Source organism: Alosa pseudoharengus, unplaced genomic scaffold (assembly GCF_046254945.1).
Source record: "Alosa pseudoharengus isolate Yale_2024_CS ecotype anadromous, Long Island Sound unplaced genomic scaffold, YU_APseudo_1.1 YU_APseudo_1.1_scf_10, whole genome shotgun sequence".
NCBI classification, from domain to species: Eukaryota; Metazoa; Chordata; class Actinopteri; order Clupeiformes; family Clupeidae; genus Alosa; species Alosa pseudoharengus.
Genome location: NW_027468565.1, coordinates 39487320 through 39504875, shown reverse-complemented (window position 1 = coordinate 39504875; position 17556 = coordinate 39487320). Strand labels below are relative to the sequence as shown.

At 42.4% G+C, this 17556-nt stretch overlaps 1 protein-coding gene across 3 annotated transcripts in view; it reads right to left on the bottom strand.

The window, feature by feature from the left end:
* Positions 1 to 4897, bottom strand: part of alkbh3 (alkB homolog 3, alpha-ketoglutarate dependent dioxygenase) — a 9963-nt gene extending 5066 nt beyond the window's left edge. For 2 of the 3 annotated variants that reach the window (XM_076271573.1, XM_076271574.1), the window contains exons 1-2: positions 2265 to 2958; positions 1 to 19 (exon numbers count right to left, since the gene is read on the bottom strand). The exon at positions 1 to 19 is cut by the window's left edge and continues 70 nt beyond it. In XM_076271573.1, the coding sequence (XP_076127688.1) occupies positions 1 to 19; positions 2265 to 2787 (542 nt within the window). In that variant the 5' untranslated portion in view covers positions 2788 to 2958. Of the gene's footprint in view, positions 20 to 2264; positions 3007 to 4512; positions 4548 to 4637; positions 4706 to 4803 lie in introns of those variants that run through there. The other variant, XM_076271575.1, reaches the window with a different exon arrangement.
* Positions 4898 to 17556: the final 12659 nt, after the last annotated feature.

Sequence of the window (17556 nt, the reverse complement as noted above, 5' to 3'; positions counted from 1 at the left end):
GGCTCTTCGTAGGACTCTCCTGCAACAGAGGGTCAGGTAATGGATCAGGGCTCAGCATGTTAACAGCTGTGTGTGTGTGTGTGCCGATCGACAGCATGTTAACAGCTGTGTGTGTGTGTGTGTGCTCCCAGTGTGTGTGTGTGTGTGTCGATCGATAGCATGTTAACAGTTGTGTGTGTGTGTGTGTCGATCGATAGCATGTTAACAGCTGTGTGTGTGTGTGTGTGTATGGTTTGATGTGTGTGTGTGTGTGTCGATCGATAGCATGTTAACAGCTGTGTGTGTGTGTGTGTGTATGGTTTGATGTGTGTGTGTTTGTCTGTTTGACTAAGTGCCTTTCATCCATCAGAAGCAGCACTGGAGGCAAGGCCATCTTGGCCCACTCTTCTCCCAGCAGAGACCAGACCACTGCTCTCTTCACCCCCCCAAAGGCCGTGTGCCAGTCTGCCCATGCCAACGAGGAGACTGCGAATAGCCAGCCCCATTTCCCATGCTCCGTATGTGAGCCCTTGGCAGCGTTGAAATGCTCGTGGATCCCAAACATAATCCGCTACCCAAAACCAAGTCCAAAAGAGGTAACAACCCCGAGCACAGACGCCTCTCTCCTCCTCATGTGATAGATGATGGATGCAGAACAAAAAAGAAAACGATACAAATGAAAACATGGCAGTCCTAAAAACAGAACCATTTTTACCTCCAAAGCAAATGTTTGTCTGATGTGATGAATTTTGGGCTCTCCAGAAGCCTGGCAGGAAGCTTAGTAAAATATGTCAGGCTCTCCCAGAGGGGGTTGACAGACAGAGCTGGAGTGACACTTGACGCTTACAGGGCGGAAAGAGTGACTCAGAGCTGCACTCTTCTTGCTCTCCCTCAGAGCTGCACTCTTTTTCTCTCCCTCGTTTGGGCTCTGAAATGTTTCAATGCAGACGACTGACGGCCAACACAGTTGGATGTGTTTACTCTGACTGAAGGCAGGAAATCGGGCCATCATTAGTTTTCAGAATCCATGCATTACGACGGTTTACAAAATGACACATCGTAAGTCCAGGCTCAAACATTCAAAAGCAAATTGATACAGAAGGAGACTCCGTAAAAAAAACTTACATAGAAAGTGCTGCCTATGCCTCTATTTTTTTATTTGCTACAAATAGGTCAAAAGTCTACTCGATGCTGGCTTGATCTGTCACCTTGCTCAATAGGCACCACTTGGGAAAACGAATCATTGAGCAAAGTTCACTAGAGACCCTGGGTTGCATTAACTGATTCTGTCAATGACAAAATGTGAAAGACACATTTCAGTGTTTGTGTTGTGATCTTGCTAACTGGAGTGCTATATTTCAACAATCTACTGGAAGATTGTTGTAAACACTGTCATCAATCACATTTATGAAGAGTTTCTGATCCAGAGTACAAAACTACAAAGTGAAAAGTTAAGGCAGCTAGTCTGAAGGTGTGTGTCTATCAATTCTTCACATGATGATTTTATAAAAACGCACAATGTTTCTTTAATTACACAGACAGACAACTTAAGATGCAACCTTTCATTTAGAGAATTGTTGTTTTGCCAATTATAAGAATATTATTCACACAGCAAATGATGTCAAGGTTCACGCAAAAAATCTTCTGTTACTTGAACTGAGAGACTGCCAGAACTATGGCATTTACCTACATGAGATTCAATCATCATTACAAACAGTTCAAACAACTACCACCTAGTGAAAGACGTGAATGCAAAAGTCTGGTGCTTCAATTACCAATATCTTGTGATCGCATGAAATTTGAGATGTAGGATCACGACAACAACCAATGGATGCACGCCAAGACTTACGCAATTGGGCCCTGCAATTGACGCATCATCAAACTATGACTACTGAACAAGACTGCGGACCCAAAAAAGCAGGGCAAAGTGCAAAGTTAGTCTATGAGCAGTTCTCGTGCATGACCTAACGGCATCGTGTAGCATGAGGGTGCAAAGTTAGTCTATGAGCAGTTCTTGTGCATGACCGAACGGCATCGTGTAGCGTGAGAGTGCTTTTAGCTGACCCACCACTGTTTGTGCTTAGGATCGTTCTCATTGTATTACATTTGCAAACAGATTTTGCCTAATTATTAAGCAAGCTTAAGTTAGACTTTGCCCAGCATTTAAATTAGCGCCTTGAGTTTCACTGACACCCAGGAGATGCAAGCAACAGTTCAGTTGAGTTCAAAACAAAAAAAAGTCAAAGCATCCACAGGTTCCTTGTGAGAGAGGCCCATCCACTGACCTTGCCTGTAGTTGGTCTTCTGTGACCAAGGAAGTTCAGCAAGGAGGGTACTGAACATCCAGTCTGCCTCCTCCTGCTGGAGGAAGTCCGGGAACAGCCGCAGCCTGTGCAGAAACACCGCAACAACACACATGTGGGGAGGCTGGGAGCACAGCAGCAACAACACACACACACGTCGGGAGGCTGGGAGCACAGCAGCAACAACACACACACACACACACACACACGTCGGGAGGCTGGGAGCACAGCAGCAACAACACACACACACGTCGGGAGGCTGGGAGCACAGCAGCAACAACACACACACACGTCGGGAGGCTGGGAGCACAGCAGCAACAACACACACACACGTCGGGAGGCTGGGAGCACAGCAGCAACAACACACACACACGTCGGGAGGCTGGGAGCACCGCCGTTTCAGGGCAGAGGAGAGAGCCGTGCACCTCACTAACTTCAGCACGGCTCTTTGGCAGGTACAAATGTCCTGGGGCTCAGATGAGGATTGGGATCTATAAACTCTCATAAAGAAAGACGGTGGAGCTCTCTAATGTTTCATCTCCTCTTTACTTACTGAGGCAATGGGACGATGCCTTAATGAGGCTTTAATGAGGAAAAATAAACTGAGCATTTAAGTGGTCCTGTTCGCTTCCCCAAAGCTCTCAAGAAGTCTCAGGGACAGAAATGACACACTTACCGGGATACTCCTGAGGGGCGGTGACTGATGTCATACACCCCAGCTTTCCTGGGACAGAAAAAGAATAAGAAATGGGGCATAGTTTAGAGTTGGATAAGAATCTGTGCATCTAACTATAAAGAGAAATCTGTCCGTCTGTGTGTGTGTGTGTGTGTGTGTGTGTGTGTGTGTGCCTCGGACCATTCATCTGACTGACTTCATACATGGTACTGGTGACAACCCAAGTGAGTGTAGTGTTGACTGTGACGTTTAGATATAAGATGCTAAATATGTCATCGAAAGACCTTTTGCAGCTCTTGACCTCAATAGGATGACAACTGATGCCTGAAAGTCGTCAAAGATTATGTTATGTACTTGAAATGAGTGGTCGCAAACATTATGTTATGTACATGAAATGAGTGGTGATCAAACATTATGTTATGTACATGAAATGAGTGGTCGCAAACTATCGAGTGAAAGTGTTAACCGCTAACTATCCTATGAGTAATTTTCATATTTTGGCCAAAATGGGCTACTTTTTAGCTGTTGATTCTTATGCAGCCTAAGTAAACACTATCACGTTAGGCTGCTATCATAGTTAGCGACTATGCTGTTAGGAAACAGCCCATATAACCAAAGCCTTGTTAAAACACACTACAGAAGTTGAGGTATAACGTTTGTGCTGTCAACATAGGCTACAGAGTATGCTTACTTGGCTTACTCATTGCTGCATCATTCTGGCCTATAAATTAAAGCCTACGTCTGTAGCCTGGCACATACACGAATCAAGCTTTCCAGTTGTAGTATATCGTAATCTGTAGAAACACTGTGGCTTTTCTGTTCCCTCAATGCCCAAGGGAACAGCAAATTGACACTGTCACTGTGTTTACAAAGTGTAATTTCTTCAGTGTTGTCCCATTAAAAGATATAATAAAATAATTGCAGAAATGTGAGGGGTGTACTCACTTTTGTGAGATACTGTACCTTTGAACTATACTGAGACTAGATCCTGAGATCTACACTGAGACTTATTCTGAGAATGCGAAATTCAGTACGTCTGGTTTCTCCTTGATCATTAATTATTGGGTAGCTTTAAAATTGGTTTGAACAACATTGAATGTTTGACTTCCAGCTTGCATTGGTTGTTAAGTGTTCATTAGTGTATTCGGAGTATAGAATACTGTAGGTCTATGTAATCTGAATAATCATACTGTAAGTCATTTGTATTTTTTTAAACTAATAAAATGTTTTACACAGCAGCCTTTCTGCATTTACATGCAATGGCAATTCCTTCCTTGGAATTACATTGTTTAGTTATTAAATGTATTTGTTGTATAAAAGGACCCATCTACATGCAGTAATATTATACATTAATTAAAAATGTTGTTAAACTGACATTTGCCCTTTAAGATCCGTCATAATTGACCCATCAATCAAACATGTATCAAATCAACCAGCTGCCCCTGCTTTATAAATTCTGCTGCATTCATAAAATAACTGGTCAGATGATTATGGCATCTTTATTCTTTAGAATACAAGGACAAGGACAATTTCTGTATTTGATGGCCTACTTACTCAATAACTTTATCCTCAGGAATGTCTCGAATGGGCTGCGTGACATGGAGAGAAGAGATAGACAATGTCTAAGCCATGTCTAAAAGGTTGTTATGTGTTAAAGGCCAGAATAAATCCGTTATTACCTTGGATGGCTGCTGAAATTCATATGTCCGTGTCCCTGCTTTCCATGATGTAGATCCAGAACAGGGACCTGAGGCATAGATCATAGATGACATACCTATATAATCTCACAGTTGATTATAAAACCGTACTGAAGCGTCCAGAGGTGGCTTCTGGTCCTCTGTTTACCTGCAGGGCTGCTGGGTCTGGCAGCTGCTGGTCTGACCGGTGCTGGTTTAGCCCAGCAGCCTTGGACTCTTGCCCGCTGGCGTTTATCTCCCATGAGAGAAACACTGTGGAGAATTCATACCTCATTACTTTCACCTAACTTTTTTAATTCTGAAAATAACAAGGACCTCACAATCTATCAATGTATATAGTACTCTCTATATAGTACAATCTCTAAGGCAGGTGAATGCTGCCACCCAGAGGCAACATTTAGACATTATGAAGCTCATCTTCACACATGCTAAGGACGGTGGTGTCAGAAAATAAAACCTTTACCACCAATTTAAGCCTTGATTTGCAATAAGCCGACTCCATAATTGTTTTCTTGAATATGCAGACTTTGACTAGTAAGTCAACGTTATGGGTTATCTGTGACCGGTGTTTTTTTATTCCCCCCCCCACCCCCCCCCCCCTCTCCTAAGAAAGTGGCACATTCTCCTTTTACCTCACCTTTGTTTTCAGTGAAATGTTTCTGTCTGTGTAAGTTTCTCTCACTTCAGTGCTCACAGGGATGTTGGAGATGCAACAGGTTAGGTTAGGGGTTTGCCCAATTACAATATGGATTCATGTGGTTAAAATAACAAAACCCGTCTCTGCGACCCCTCCCTCTTCTTTATTGTCAGAGCCTTGTTGGGGCTTGTTTCAACAGCACACAGGAAGTGTGGAAAGGCTCCTTACCCTGACAGAACAGTAAACGAAACAAAACCAGTCATGACAACAACACACATCAAGGATGCATGTTTATGTGCTGTAGTTGTTCCAAAACGTGTGCTCACCCAAAATCCTTCCCTCCTTGTGCAGCCACTGCGATGGGTAGTCTGGCATTTTTAGGAAAAAGGTGGAAGCTAAAATCGACAGTTTTTTTTTTTTTTATCAGACATAGGTGGCAACGTGGTCCGCCCTACCGGTGACCGAGTCGTGGACTGCCTGATCACAGAATTTAGTTTACCCACCTTTTTTTAACCACTATGGCCCTGGTAGTTTACAGGGGTAAGCACACAAACATCATGGGTAGGCCTGGGGCCTATTGCACAAAAGCAGAATTAAGACATCCGGGATAAGTTACTGAGCCGCGCTCAATGAATCAAAAACAAGAGCGTGCAGGCTTAACTGGTTGCACAACGAGCAAGCCAGGATGAGCAGACACGATTCATCAAGCCAGGTGAAACCTATCCTGGATAAGTGCGCGCTCACGGCTCCCTCAAATAGACCCTGCCACCGATCACAGATTCACTGATTCACCATGGCAACTAAAGCAGCTTCATTGCTTCTTCTACGGTGTGAAGTAGGTAGCGATAGCCTTTTCACAACAGCAACTAACAGCAACACCTCTGTTTAGGAGAACATTGCAACTAGTGCCGCGACCACCACGCGCAAAATGATTAGGCACTCCCATGACGTCACATTGTCGCATGACAGGTCGGAATGGCGAGTATGTAAAACTTAATTTATGCTCACAAAAGTTTAAACTAGATGTACCGCATAGCGGTACAAAATATGACCGCCGCTCAGTCCTGCACATCCGTTCCGCGAAAATAAATCACACTTCAATTTGTCTCCATATTTTACTCCATCCCCCACTCTTAAAACTTTTGTGTATGCTTGTTTGGCATGCCTGAGTGTGTGTGTGCGGCTGCACAGAAAGTAGCCTACTGGTGCTGAAAAGGTGAATAGATTGTAGAATAGCCAAAGAAGAAGCATTGTTATAAAACCTTTAAAATCTCTAAACAATCACAAGTAGGGCAGTTCATCACAGTTCATCCATTGCAACTGGATTGATGAAGGGTCACTTACACCTGTAGGCTACATTGTATTTGGGAAAAGCAAAAGGTATCAGCATAATGTTATTTATTTATTTATTTATTTATTTATTTATAAACAAAAACATCTCTGTCAGTTCCATGCCGTTTTCAACAGCTAGTGAATGTTTCTTCTTCTACATAAGATTTTAGTCATCTTTAGTTCATGTAATACTTTATTGTCAATGCACAAATTAAGTAACAGTCTGAAACGTTATTGTTAATGCACAAATTAAGTAACAGTAGTCTGAAACGAAATGCTGTTTTACATCTAACCAGTGGTGCAAATAACTGACATGTCCAAATGGGCCTTGATGAAATGCGTCGCTAGACTGTTCATACACATTTTAACGGGCCAAAGTTGAAGAGCTGTTGTCCGTTATTGTTCGTGCAAATATAGGCTGATTCATGTTCCCTTGCATTGTGTAACTGAGGTCCATGGCTAGTCTGGCTTTCACCAGACCAAGCTCAATCTTTTAAGAAATCAAAAAATAAATAGCGGGCAGATCAGGCTGGGTTCACCCAGCCTAGTCCATAGGCACCCGATATTGTTTAATTTTCCGATTGAGATATCCACGCTCTGGCTATTCTAAATGCAAAAATGCATCAGGGAGTTATGACAAAACTGTAACTAACAAACTAGATCCTAATAGAAAGCTGTTAGCTTCCCTAAGCTACAGGTAGGCTTATAAGGTATATTTATTTACAACATAAATGTCAATAGGCTATGCTGGCGACACAAATGAAATCTACTTTGGAAACCAATGGCTGACGCCTTACAGTATCAAGCGGACTTAAACTGCCATATCGAAAAGTGAAAAGTTGTAATAAAATTCACGCAGCTCCATGAGTCAAGGAAAGCGCGAATGAAGTAGCCACTTCTAAATGGGACCCACTACACAGTAGCTTAAGGTGTGTTGCTAAAGCTGCCATAATGAAATGAAGGTGTCATTGTTTGGATACTTCACACACACGTGCTTTTTAATTTCACAGACTACAACTACCAAGCTGGAATCAAAGCACATCGATTCCCCTCTCACACCCTGCACGCTGTAACGGTCTGTCTTTCTTAGCTCAAATTATAAGGGAAAGGAAAGTAGGTAAAAGTCAGGCACATTACACAGGACTTAGAAATGCATACGCTCATTTACTAAACCCTTTGAATGAGTAAGGTGAGATGTCATTAATGAGCATAATGAGATGAGATGTCATTAATGAGCATAATCAGTGAAATTACAAGGGTTCGTTTCACATTGGTTCACAAACAAACATACATTGTTCACAAAATCTCCAGGGTGCAGATCGGATGTATATGGTCCAGTATGGAAATGTGCGGGGTGTGTATGTGCGGTGTGTGTAACGACAGTCCACGGTCCAGATAGACACGTTCTCCGGTGTATATTGTAATGCGAGAGAGTTCGGGCTTCTCACGGCACAATAGCCTAGGGCGATAGAGTTCAAAAGTAGCTCAATCCACAACGCACGTGAATTAACCAATAACACAAATTCTTTGGCCAATCAACATAAAAACAAAACAATTCATAGCTTATTCAGCTCTGGCACGTGTAAAACAAACAACTCAAACAGGTACATGCAAAGCAAATAATTCAGACAGACACGTGCAAAACAAACAATTCAACCAAGGCTCATTTCCTCCTTTCCGTATTTCAAACAACGCTGGCCGTATGCAACAATTTACATTGTACATCAAAATAAACTCCTTTGGTAACTCTAGTAGGCTATAAAGCAGTGAAGCCGACAATTTAGTGTATTAAACACTCCAGTATGGAAACTATTAAACAGACACGTTAATGAAATTTAGTGTAGCTAGACGATGTTCGTCAAACACCAGTATGGAAACTATTAAACAGACAATTTAGTATCGAACACCAGTATGGAAACTCTTCGACAGTTTAACGTCAAACACCAGTATGGAAACTATTAAACAGACACGTTAATGTATGGGCTCTCAGCGGATACCCCACAACAGCAGACAAGGAATTTAACCCGTGGCCTACGTCTCTCCAGTTCAGTCAGTCAGGGCAGGGATTCCTGAGGGGAAGGCTATTGGCAGGTGCGGAAAAGCTAACGTTTTTAACTAACTAGGACTGTAATCCAGGGATTAAACGACCTGTCTGCAGCACTGTTCTGGTCACGTCTTGCTCCTTTCCTGCGCTCACGCCTTATGAGACGCGGAAACTTATAGGCCCAATTAAGGGAGGTGTGTCTTAAGCAAGGGACGTTCGGCAAAGTCACAAGTCGCACATCTCCATTTGCCGGAGCGTCACAACGCACTTAAAACAAAATAAACAGGCGTCTCAGTCTCACGCATGTATAGGCAAAACTGTATCAGACCGGTGTAACGTTGGTAAATCTTCCATTGCACAGAATGATTTTTGTAGCACGTGCAACAAATGACAGTCGAAAGATACAATTACAGTGCTGCTATCAATTTGCTTGGTATAACCGCATTTATAGATTTCTACAAATGCAATCAATCAAATTGGCCTCCATCACTCAACCAACGCTAACGGTAACATTACCTAGGTCCTTATTGATATTATAAGATTAACGTACCTTCAGTAAAAACCAAGCATGTCCGATAAACATCCTCAGATTTATTTCGGCTTCAAGAAGAAATGGGAATTACATTTCATGTGAACATCGTCCTATCCTTATTAGACGGTCTCTGCGGTAAACTAGTCCTGTAGGAAGCGTCCATTGTTTTTCCAACCCACTTTTAACTTCCAACAAAATTACGTCTCACTGCAACGATGCGCCATCTAGTGGACAAACAACTACTTATCGCCAATACTGGAAATGCAGCCATGATGATGATGATGAATATTTGGCTTTCTTTTAATCCTACTGAATTTGAAATTATGTATCAGAATAATATTGCATTTTCATTTTTTACCGGGGGGGGGTGCAAATCACAAATGAGTGATTATGGGCCAGGTTATTTACCCAGGGGGCCCAGCACGGGGGGGGGGGGGGAGTGGCCCCCGGGGAGGGGACGAAACGAAATTTTTCTGTAAAAGTCTAGTGGGGCTACATACCCACCAAATTTCATGTGCCCCGGTGGTTCGGTGTCCCGGGTATCGTTGACCAAAAATTCAGGAAGTAGATGACGTGGAAAAAAAAAAAAAAAAACTTTGACAATCCCTATATGACCGCTTCGCTAACTTCGCTAGCGGCGGTCATAATAATGACAGTGGGTCTAGGTATATTTGATAACAATGTGTAGTGGGCAGTGGAATAACTATTGGTTTCCGTTTGTGGTGACTGCTGACTGAGATAAGGGATGAGATTAAATAGATCCTGGAACTTAGCCTGGTCTGGAGCAGGCTAGCTCCACAGAATAAATCGCCATGGTAACTTATACCATAACATATCCTGCTGCCCCCTATCCCGCTTTTGTGCAACTGGATCACTGATAAATTGAGCCAGGATAACCAAGATATCCCGGCTTAATCCCTTATCCTAGTTTTGTGCAATAGGCCCCTGGGTATTCCATCAACCTCGCTAATGAAGGCGGCGCTTAACAGAAATAGCCTGGCTAGCGTAGACTTTCACTTGGGGCTGAAGCCGTTCCATTAACTCAAGTTAGCGGCATCTTGGCCTCGTTTATTCAAGCGAGGTTTAAGTCAGCTTCATCTCTGCTCGTGCACGAGGTAGAACAGTAGACCAAAACAGTAGATTGACGAAAAGAGGATATATGTCGTAAAATTAAGACAATACTAGACGATTTCTGTTCGATTTGGCAAGCGCCATCTACAGGATTTTCATCTTAAGTCATCAAATTTAACATCGAGAGAAAAAATAGATTGCCTACAGAAATTGGAGAATAATAAAAGCATACATTTAAAACAACAATGCTAATGGTTTGAAATCAATTGTGAGTTTGATTGGCTTCACTCTAACACATAGACTATACAGTCTGCTTGAAAACAACTAGTGAATGAATAGTATAAACTCAAAAACAACTTATGGATATGCATATGGATATTCAAAACTATCTATAGCTTACGTTCTTAGATTAAAAGTGTTCACTCCAAATTATTGTCTAGGTGTAGGTGAAATAAATAAAATAGTATCAACATAATAGCCTATTGTCTCCCATAAGTCCCAAAGTGTTTGAAATTAAATTATCTGAAATGCAATGGCTTTCAATTCAATTTATGGCTAGTATTTAATCTATGTAGCACACAGTTAGTACAGCGGCTAAGGCCAGATTTTTACCTGAATCGTTCAGTTTTTGCAGAAAGCACGAAACTTGGTACAGGTATAGTACTACCCCAAGTGATCAAAAATTGAAATGGACCCCAACACATAGCGCCCCCTAGTGGCCCCTATCTTGACTTCAAATATGGCCACCAAAATATGCCCTTTTTTCTACATTTATAATGCTATGCTGCTTTTAACACATAATATGACGTGTCTATAGCCATCTTTCAGCATTATGAAATACATAATGAGACAATCATGCATAATTAAAATGGCAGACATGTTGGATTTTAAGGAAGTAGTCATACTTTCTGACACTGAGTCAAAAACTGGGGTGCGTTTAGGCTATGTGTGAAGTTTCGACTGTGTGACTAAACCCTGCACTTGCCTAGGCTCAATCCTTCTAATTTGCCCCCTAGAGGTTGGCATGCTAGCAAGGGGGCTAAAAACCCATGGATGCTAGCGTCTGTCAAGTCTCTTAAAGAAACATATGCTGCCTTTTGGGAAATGAGTTTTTTTGTCTTCTATCCTAGAGTTAGATAAATTAGTACATACACCCAGTCAAAGTTAGATAAATTAGTACATAACCAGTCCAACACATCCTACTGTCCTACAGCCTAATCCAATTGAGGTGGATGGGGCCAATTAGCATATGCTAAAGTGCTTATGCTCATAGTGATTGTTTGAAAATGCTCATAGTGATTGTTTGAAAAGATCCATTTTGTTTTATTGTAGTTTAACATTTTGCATCCCATAAAATTATTATGCCTGTCAATGAAGCTAATTTAAATATGTAATACCTTATGAGTTTAGCTCCCTCCTGACCCATTAGGGCTCATGCTAGTCAGTGAACCAGCACTTTTAGGACACTGGCTAGTGCGTTCAGCGCCCAGTCCTTGGGTGTGCTTTGTGGTGGAAACACCAAAAGCTCAAGACAGGTAAAGTTGAGTATCGTCCGCATAGCAGTGATAATCAAATTCATGGGAGCGAATGGTCTCACCCAAGGAAGTGTGTAAATAGAGAAAAGTAGGGGCCCTAATACTGATCCCTGAGGCACACCTGTGATGAAGTCATGTGCCCTTTAGGGTAGGATTTAAACCAGTCAAGGACTTTCCTAGACATCCCAGTTCAGATAGTGTAGAAAGGAGAATGTCATGGTTAACAGTATCGAAGGCTGCAGATAAGTCTAGTAGAATGAACACTAATGACTTAGCAACTTAGATGAAGACTTAGCTACTCTCAATGCTTGTGGTCACAGACATAAAAGCAGTTTCAGTAGAATGACTCTACAAAACAGACTGCATAGGGTCTAGCAGGTTGTTCTGATATAGTAAGTCCAAGACTTGCTTGAAGAACACTTTCTCCAAAAACTTTGACAAGAAAGGAAGAAGGGAGATAGGTCTGTAAAAACAGGAATGGTTTTAGAGGTGGTGGCAAATTATACAATTATTCATCTTTATCCTCCTTGATTGATTTTTCTCTAGTTTCACATTTGGCTAGGGTCAGCATAAGCCAGTACCTGGAGCCTACAAACGTTGCACAGGTAGTTCAACTCCTCCAGAATGGCACACTAATACGTTCCATTGCCAGAAGGATTGCTGTGTCTCCCAGCGCAGTCTCAAGAGCATGTAGGAGATTCCAGGAGACAGTTGCTCTAGGAGAGCTGGGCAGGATGGTAGAGGGTCCTTAACCCAGCAGCAGCACCAGTATCTGCTCCTTTGTGCAACAACAAACAGTAGGAGCCCTGTCAGAGCCCTACAAAATGACCTCCTCCAGGCCGCTGGTGTGAATGTCTCTGACCACAATGTCAGACTTCATGAAGGTGGCCTGAGGGCCCGATGGCCTCTGGAAGGACCTATGCTCACTGCCCAGCACCGTGCAGCTCAATTGGCATTTGCCATAGAATACAAAATTGGCAGGTTCGCCATTGACGCCCAGTGCTGTTCACAAAAAAGACCAGGTTCACCCTGAGCACACGTCTGAAATTGTCTTGGAGAATGTAATGCTGCCTGCAACATCATTCAGCATGACTGGTTTGGTGGTGGGCCAGTGACGGTCTGGGGAGGGATATCCTTGGAAGGACGCACACACCTCTACGGGCAAGACAACTGCACCCTCACTGCTCTTAGGCATCAGGATGAAAACTTCAGACCCATTCTGACCCTGTATTGGTGCAGTGGGCCTGTTCCTCCTGGTGCACAGCAATGGCTGGACACATGTAGTGAGAATGTGCAGGCAGTTCCTGGAGGATGAAGGCATTGATACCATTGACTGTCCCCCCACACTCCCCTGACTTAAATCCGATTAAACACATGCTGGGAGATTATATTTTGGTCCATCTAACAGGTTGCACCAACGACTCTCAGGGAGCTCAGTGATGGCCATGTCCACATCTGGGAGCAGATCCCCCAGGACATCATCTGCCGTTTCATTAGGAGCATGCCCCGATGCCATCAAGCATGTCAGGGCCATATGAACTACTGAGTACCATCATGAGTTGCTGTGCTGATATTCAAGCAAAATGGACGAGCTTGCCGCGTAATTTTTTCCACTTAGATTTTCGGGGGTCTTTGAATTCAGTCCCAAATAACAAAGTGGCATCCTTTTGTTATATTACCCAGTCCATATCAGTTTGAATCCTACCTCACAGGATGTTCGTTTAACGAATCATGGCTTGGACAGCTGTCTGCACCTTAGGGGTCCCCCTGGGCTCAGCACTGGGCCCCCTTCTCTTTGCTATCCACACCACTTCTTTGGGACAGATTATCCATTCGCACAGCTTTTCATACCACTGCTATGCAGATGACACACAGCTTTATCTGTTCTTTCCACCCGATGACCCCTTGGTCCCCCCTGACCGTTGCGCTCTTCAGACAAACATTGTCTAGCTCTGCCACCGGTACGCTCAGGTCAATCCCAGCTTTTTTCATCTGTTGTTCCTCATTGGTAGAATGCGCTACTAGAGCAGGGACATCCCTCTCCATCTTCAAAAAACTCCTGAAGACCCAGCTCTTCAGAGAATATCTCCTCTCATAGCACTACTTACAACTAGCTAATTCTAGCACTTACCATCTGACTTGACTATATAAAAACAGCACTCACTGATGCACTTCTCCCTATTGTACTCTACCTTTTTAAATTGCCAGGTTGTAAGTCGCTTTGGCTAAAAATGTGTCAGCCAAATGTAATGTAATGTAGATATCCAGTGTGATGTTTTTCCCCATTGAGATCTGATGTGTTTTATTTTTTAAAGTGTATAATTTTTTGAGCAGTGTATAGTAAGAGTTAAGGTTTGCTCAGAAAGAGAAGAAGGTAGAATAAGAATTTATTGATGATGTAGGTAGTTACTTCAATTAACCAAAATATAGAATAATTGGCTTATTTTCTTACACATAGTGGCCATATTGGAATCTTACCAGATTATACTTGATGCCTTGTATATTATTAAGGTTGTCATGTGATAAAATGATTGTTCAAACTTTGAAATTGTTTTTGAATGATATTTCTATCATGCATAACAATAGAGATGGTCTATATTTTCACATTTGGTATCCACCATATTGGATTTCAAAATGGCCAACATCAAGTTTGTTTGGAAATCATGTCAATAGCTTCCTTGACCCTAAAAATTGAGTGTTAGAACTTAAAAGACTTTTTTTATCTTGTTTAATTTTGAAGTTGTATCAACAATTCTGTTAAGAATGGTAGCCATATTTGAATTCAAGATGGCGGCCACTAGGGGGCACTATGAGTTGGGGTCCATTTCAATTTTTGATCACTAGGGGTAGTAGTATAACTGTGCCAAGTTTCATGCTTTCTGCAAAAACTGAACGATTCCGGTGCTTAGCCGCTGTACTAAGTTGATTTGACATTCATGAACAATCGTCGACACATGAAGCAGTTTTAATTATTAGCTGCCTAGGCAGGGGTTCCCAAACTTTTCCACAACAAGGCCCCCCAAATACCACTAGGTTCTGGCCAAGGACCCCCTTTATGTGTTATTAAACCTATGGACAATACTACGGCAAATGTAAAAATACATTAACCTAATCCTACAGTAATAATTATTTTAGATGGAGCATACAGTGCGTAAAAATTGCATTTGGGGCTTTCTGCTATATGAGAGCTATCACTCTACTATTATTCCCAGTCATCATCATGGAAAATATAATGTTCAGATATGCCACAAATTATTATAATGCCATAGTATAACAGCCTCCCCTCATAGTAATAGGTATATTTAAAAAAAAAAATGTATTTATTTATTGCTTTTATTTTTCCTCCCAACTTGCTGAGGCCCCCCTGGCACCCCCTCGCGGCCCCCACTTTGAAAACCACTGGCCTAGGCTACAGAATTATCCTTTGGCTTGCATCAGATATAATATAGCCACTGGCAGCTGTCACTGAACAGCCTACCAAATGTGCAAGGCCCTTTATCAGCAGTAGACATATCCTTCATCAAAGATTATAACTAAAAATGCCATTATCAAGGTGATAAACTTCGTATGCTAAGCTAACCTGCGAACACGCAAGAACGCACCACCACCGAACCTAAGTGGCGCAGAGTAGCAAGCGGTAGCAAGATTCCTAGAACCACACGCATGTGAAGTTAAAACATTTTTAATCTTTTACATTCTTTGGAGCTAGTGAATGTGTAAATCCATGCCTGGTGACACTGTCGGAAAAAACATTTCTAGGCCTACTTCTATTTTTGAAGTTGTAGGCTACAGGTGACGAAAGCACAGGTTGACGGAACCATCTTTTTGGACTCGTTTTCCGACTGATTGGTTTTTTTGCAACACAGCTTAATTTAGCTTGAAAGTTAACCATTATTTAAAAATTAGCGAGACTTAACGAAATAAGACAGGTTTGGCCTTTAGCTAGGTTGATGCCTAACGTTACCCCCCTGTACACAGCCAGGTGATTGTATTCCAGCTCAATGAGATTGTAACTTAACTGCAAAGAACACATCTTATAACGCTAACTTATCAAAATAGGTTGAATTGCTTTAAAATACCCATCTACACATTAAATGTTAACAAATATATGAATACCTTAGTCGTTATTTGTTAGTTACCTAACCTAAGACACCATCCTGACCGCATACAGCAGCGGGGCTAGGCAGAATAGGCTAACGAGTTTCAACAGTCGCCAGATGCAAAGTTAAGATAGCTTGATGCAACCTACACTTAAAATGTAAGAGTGTTAACACTGGCTCGCCGACTTACATGTTAACGTGCTTTTGAGTAGATATCTCAATCTCAGACAAGTCGCCAGAAGATTTGTAAATTGCAGCTTGTCCCAGCGAGTGGTGCACTCGAAAATATGTCCCATCGCAAAAGCAACTGACCCTAAAGGTTCCTATGCGATCTTCGTAATGCATTTTAGATAGCTGCCTCTGTTACCCCCCATTTCATTATGCATATGAGGTCCCTCCTAATATCGAGGCTAAATCTAATGGGATTTCACCTGTTGAAGTTTTTTTTAAGACTTCTGATAAAGTCCTTTAGGGGCGTTTTTCTACCGACAGCGAACCCGTTCTTGAACCGGTTCCTTTCAGAATTCTTTGAACCTTGGTGCTATCTAGTGAACCACCTTTCGGCTCCGATCCCGTTCGCGAAACATTTGAACCGGTCGGAGCATTTGGACCAAACAAAACACGGTTCGGAACGTGGCACGTTGGTTCAGAGCTTGAACCAGAAAATAGTTGTTTTTTTCTGCGAACCGGGCGTGTTACTCAGAGGGGAGAAGGCTAAAAGCATGAGTTTTCCATCCATATCAACTGTTGTATGAGTAAACAAAACTAGTCAACTATTAGGCCTACACTGCAGACGTTGACTATCATTTTAAACAGCTAATTTATGCCATTTTTACGGGGCAACTGTTCATATCATACTCCTGTTCATGCATCTCATTAATGTTTGTTTTGCATAAAACACCCATTGTTTATGACGCATCCATCATGTTTCAGTTCTGGTGGAAAATTGGGCCTGGTTTATCTCTGGCCTGGTTCAGATAGGGTTCAAATAATTCTTAACGTGACCGGTTCAAGAACGGGTTCGCTGTCGCCTAAGGCCTAGATATGAAAAATCTGGAACTAAGGTCATGGGCCTAAATAGTTTTTTTTAACTAGGCTATGTAAGCTAGCCTACGCTAGCCTAGAAATCTAGACGCGCCCCTAGCGGCAGGGCTAGTCTAGGAACTCTCCGTTGGCTTGTGAGCTCCAGAAATCGAAACTCAATCAGGCCAATGAAATCGTGTATAGAGTCGTTAGGTGGGCTTAACATAATGATTGATGGTAGAGTTGCAACGGTTTGGCTTGAATTCCCTGCTACTTGAAAACAAATAAGATGGATGTTGCTGTTGGCGAACAGTGTGACACGAGTTAAGCTTTTATTAAGTTCGCAAACGTTTGAACTAGCCAACTAGCTCCGCTGGTGGGAAACGCATGGGACTCATAGCGCTGCCGTTGTCCTATTGCGTGTAGAGGGAATTTGAAAGACAACTGATTATCCCGCCCCTCGGACTGAGCACTGCGAACGGTGAGTGCCCAGACCCTACATTTTAATGTGGGTCTGGCTCGTCAGGCTAAGCCTACGAGTCATGCCTCATTAAATCCCTCACTCAGCAACTGCTTCCTCACTTTCATCTAACAAAATTCTCATCTCTCAAGAAAAGTAACAAGGGA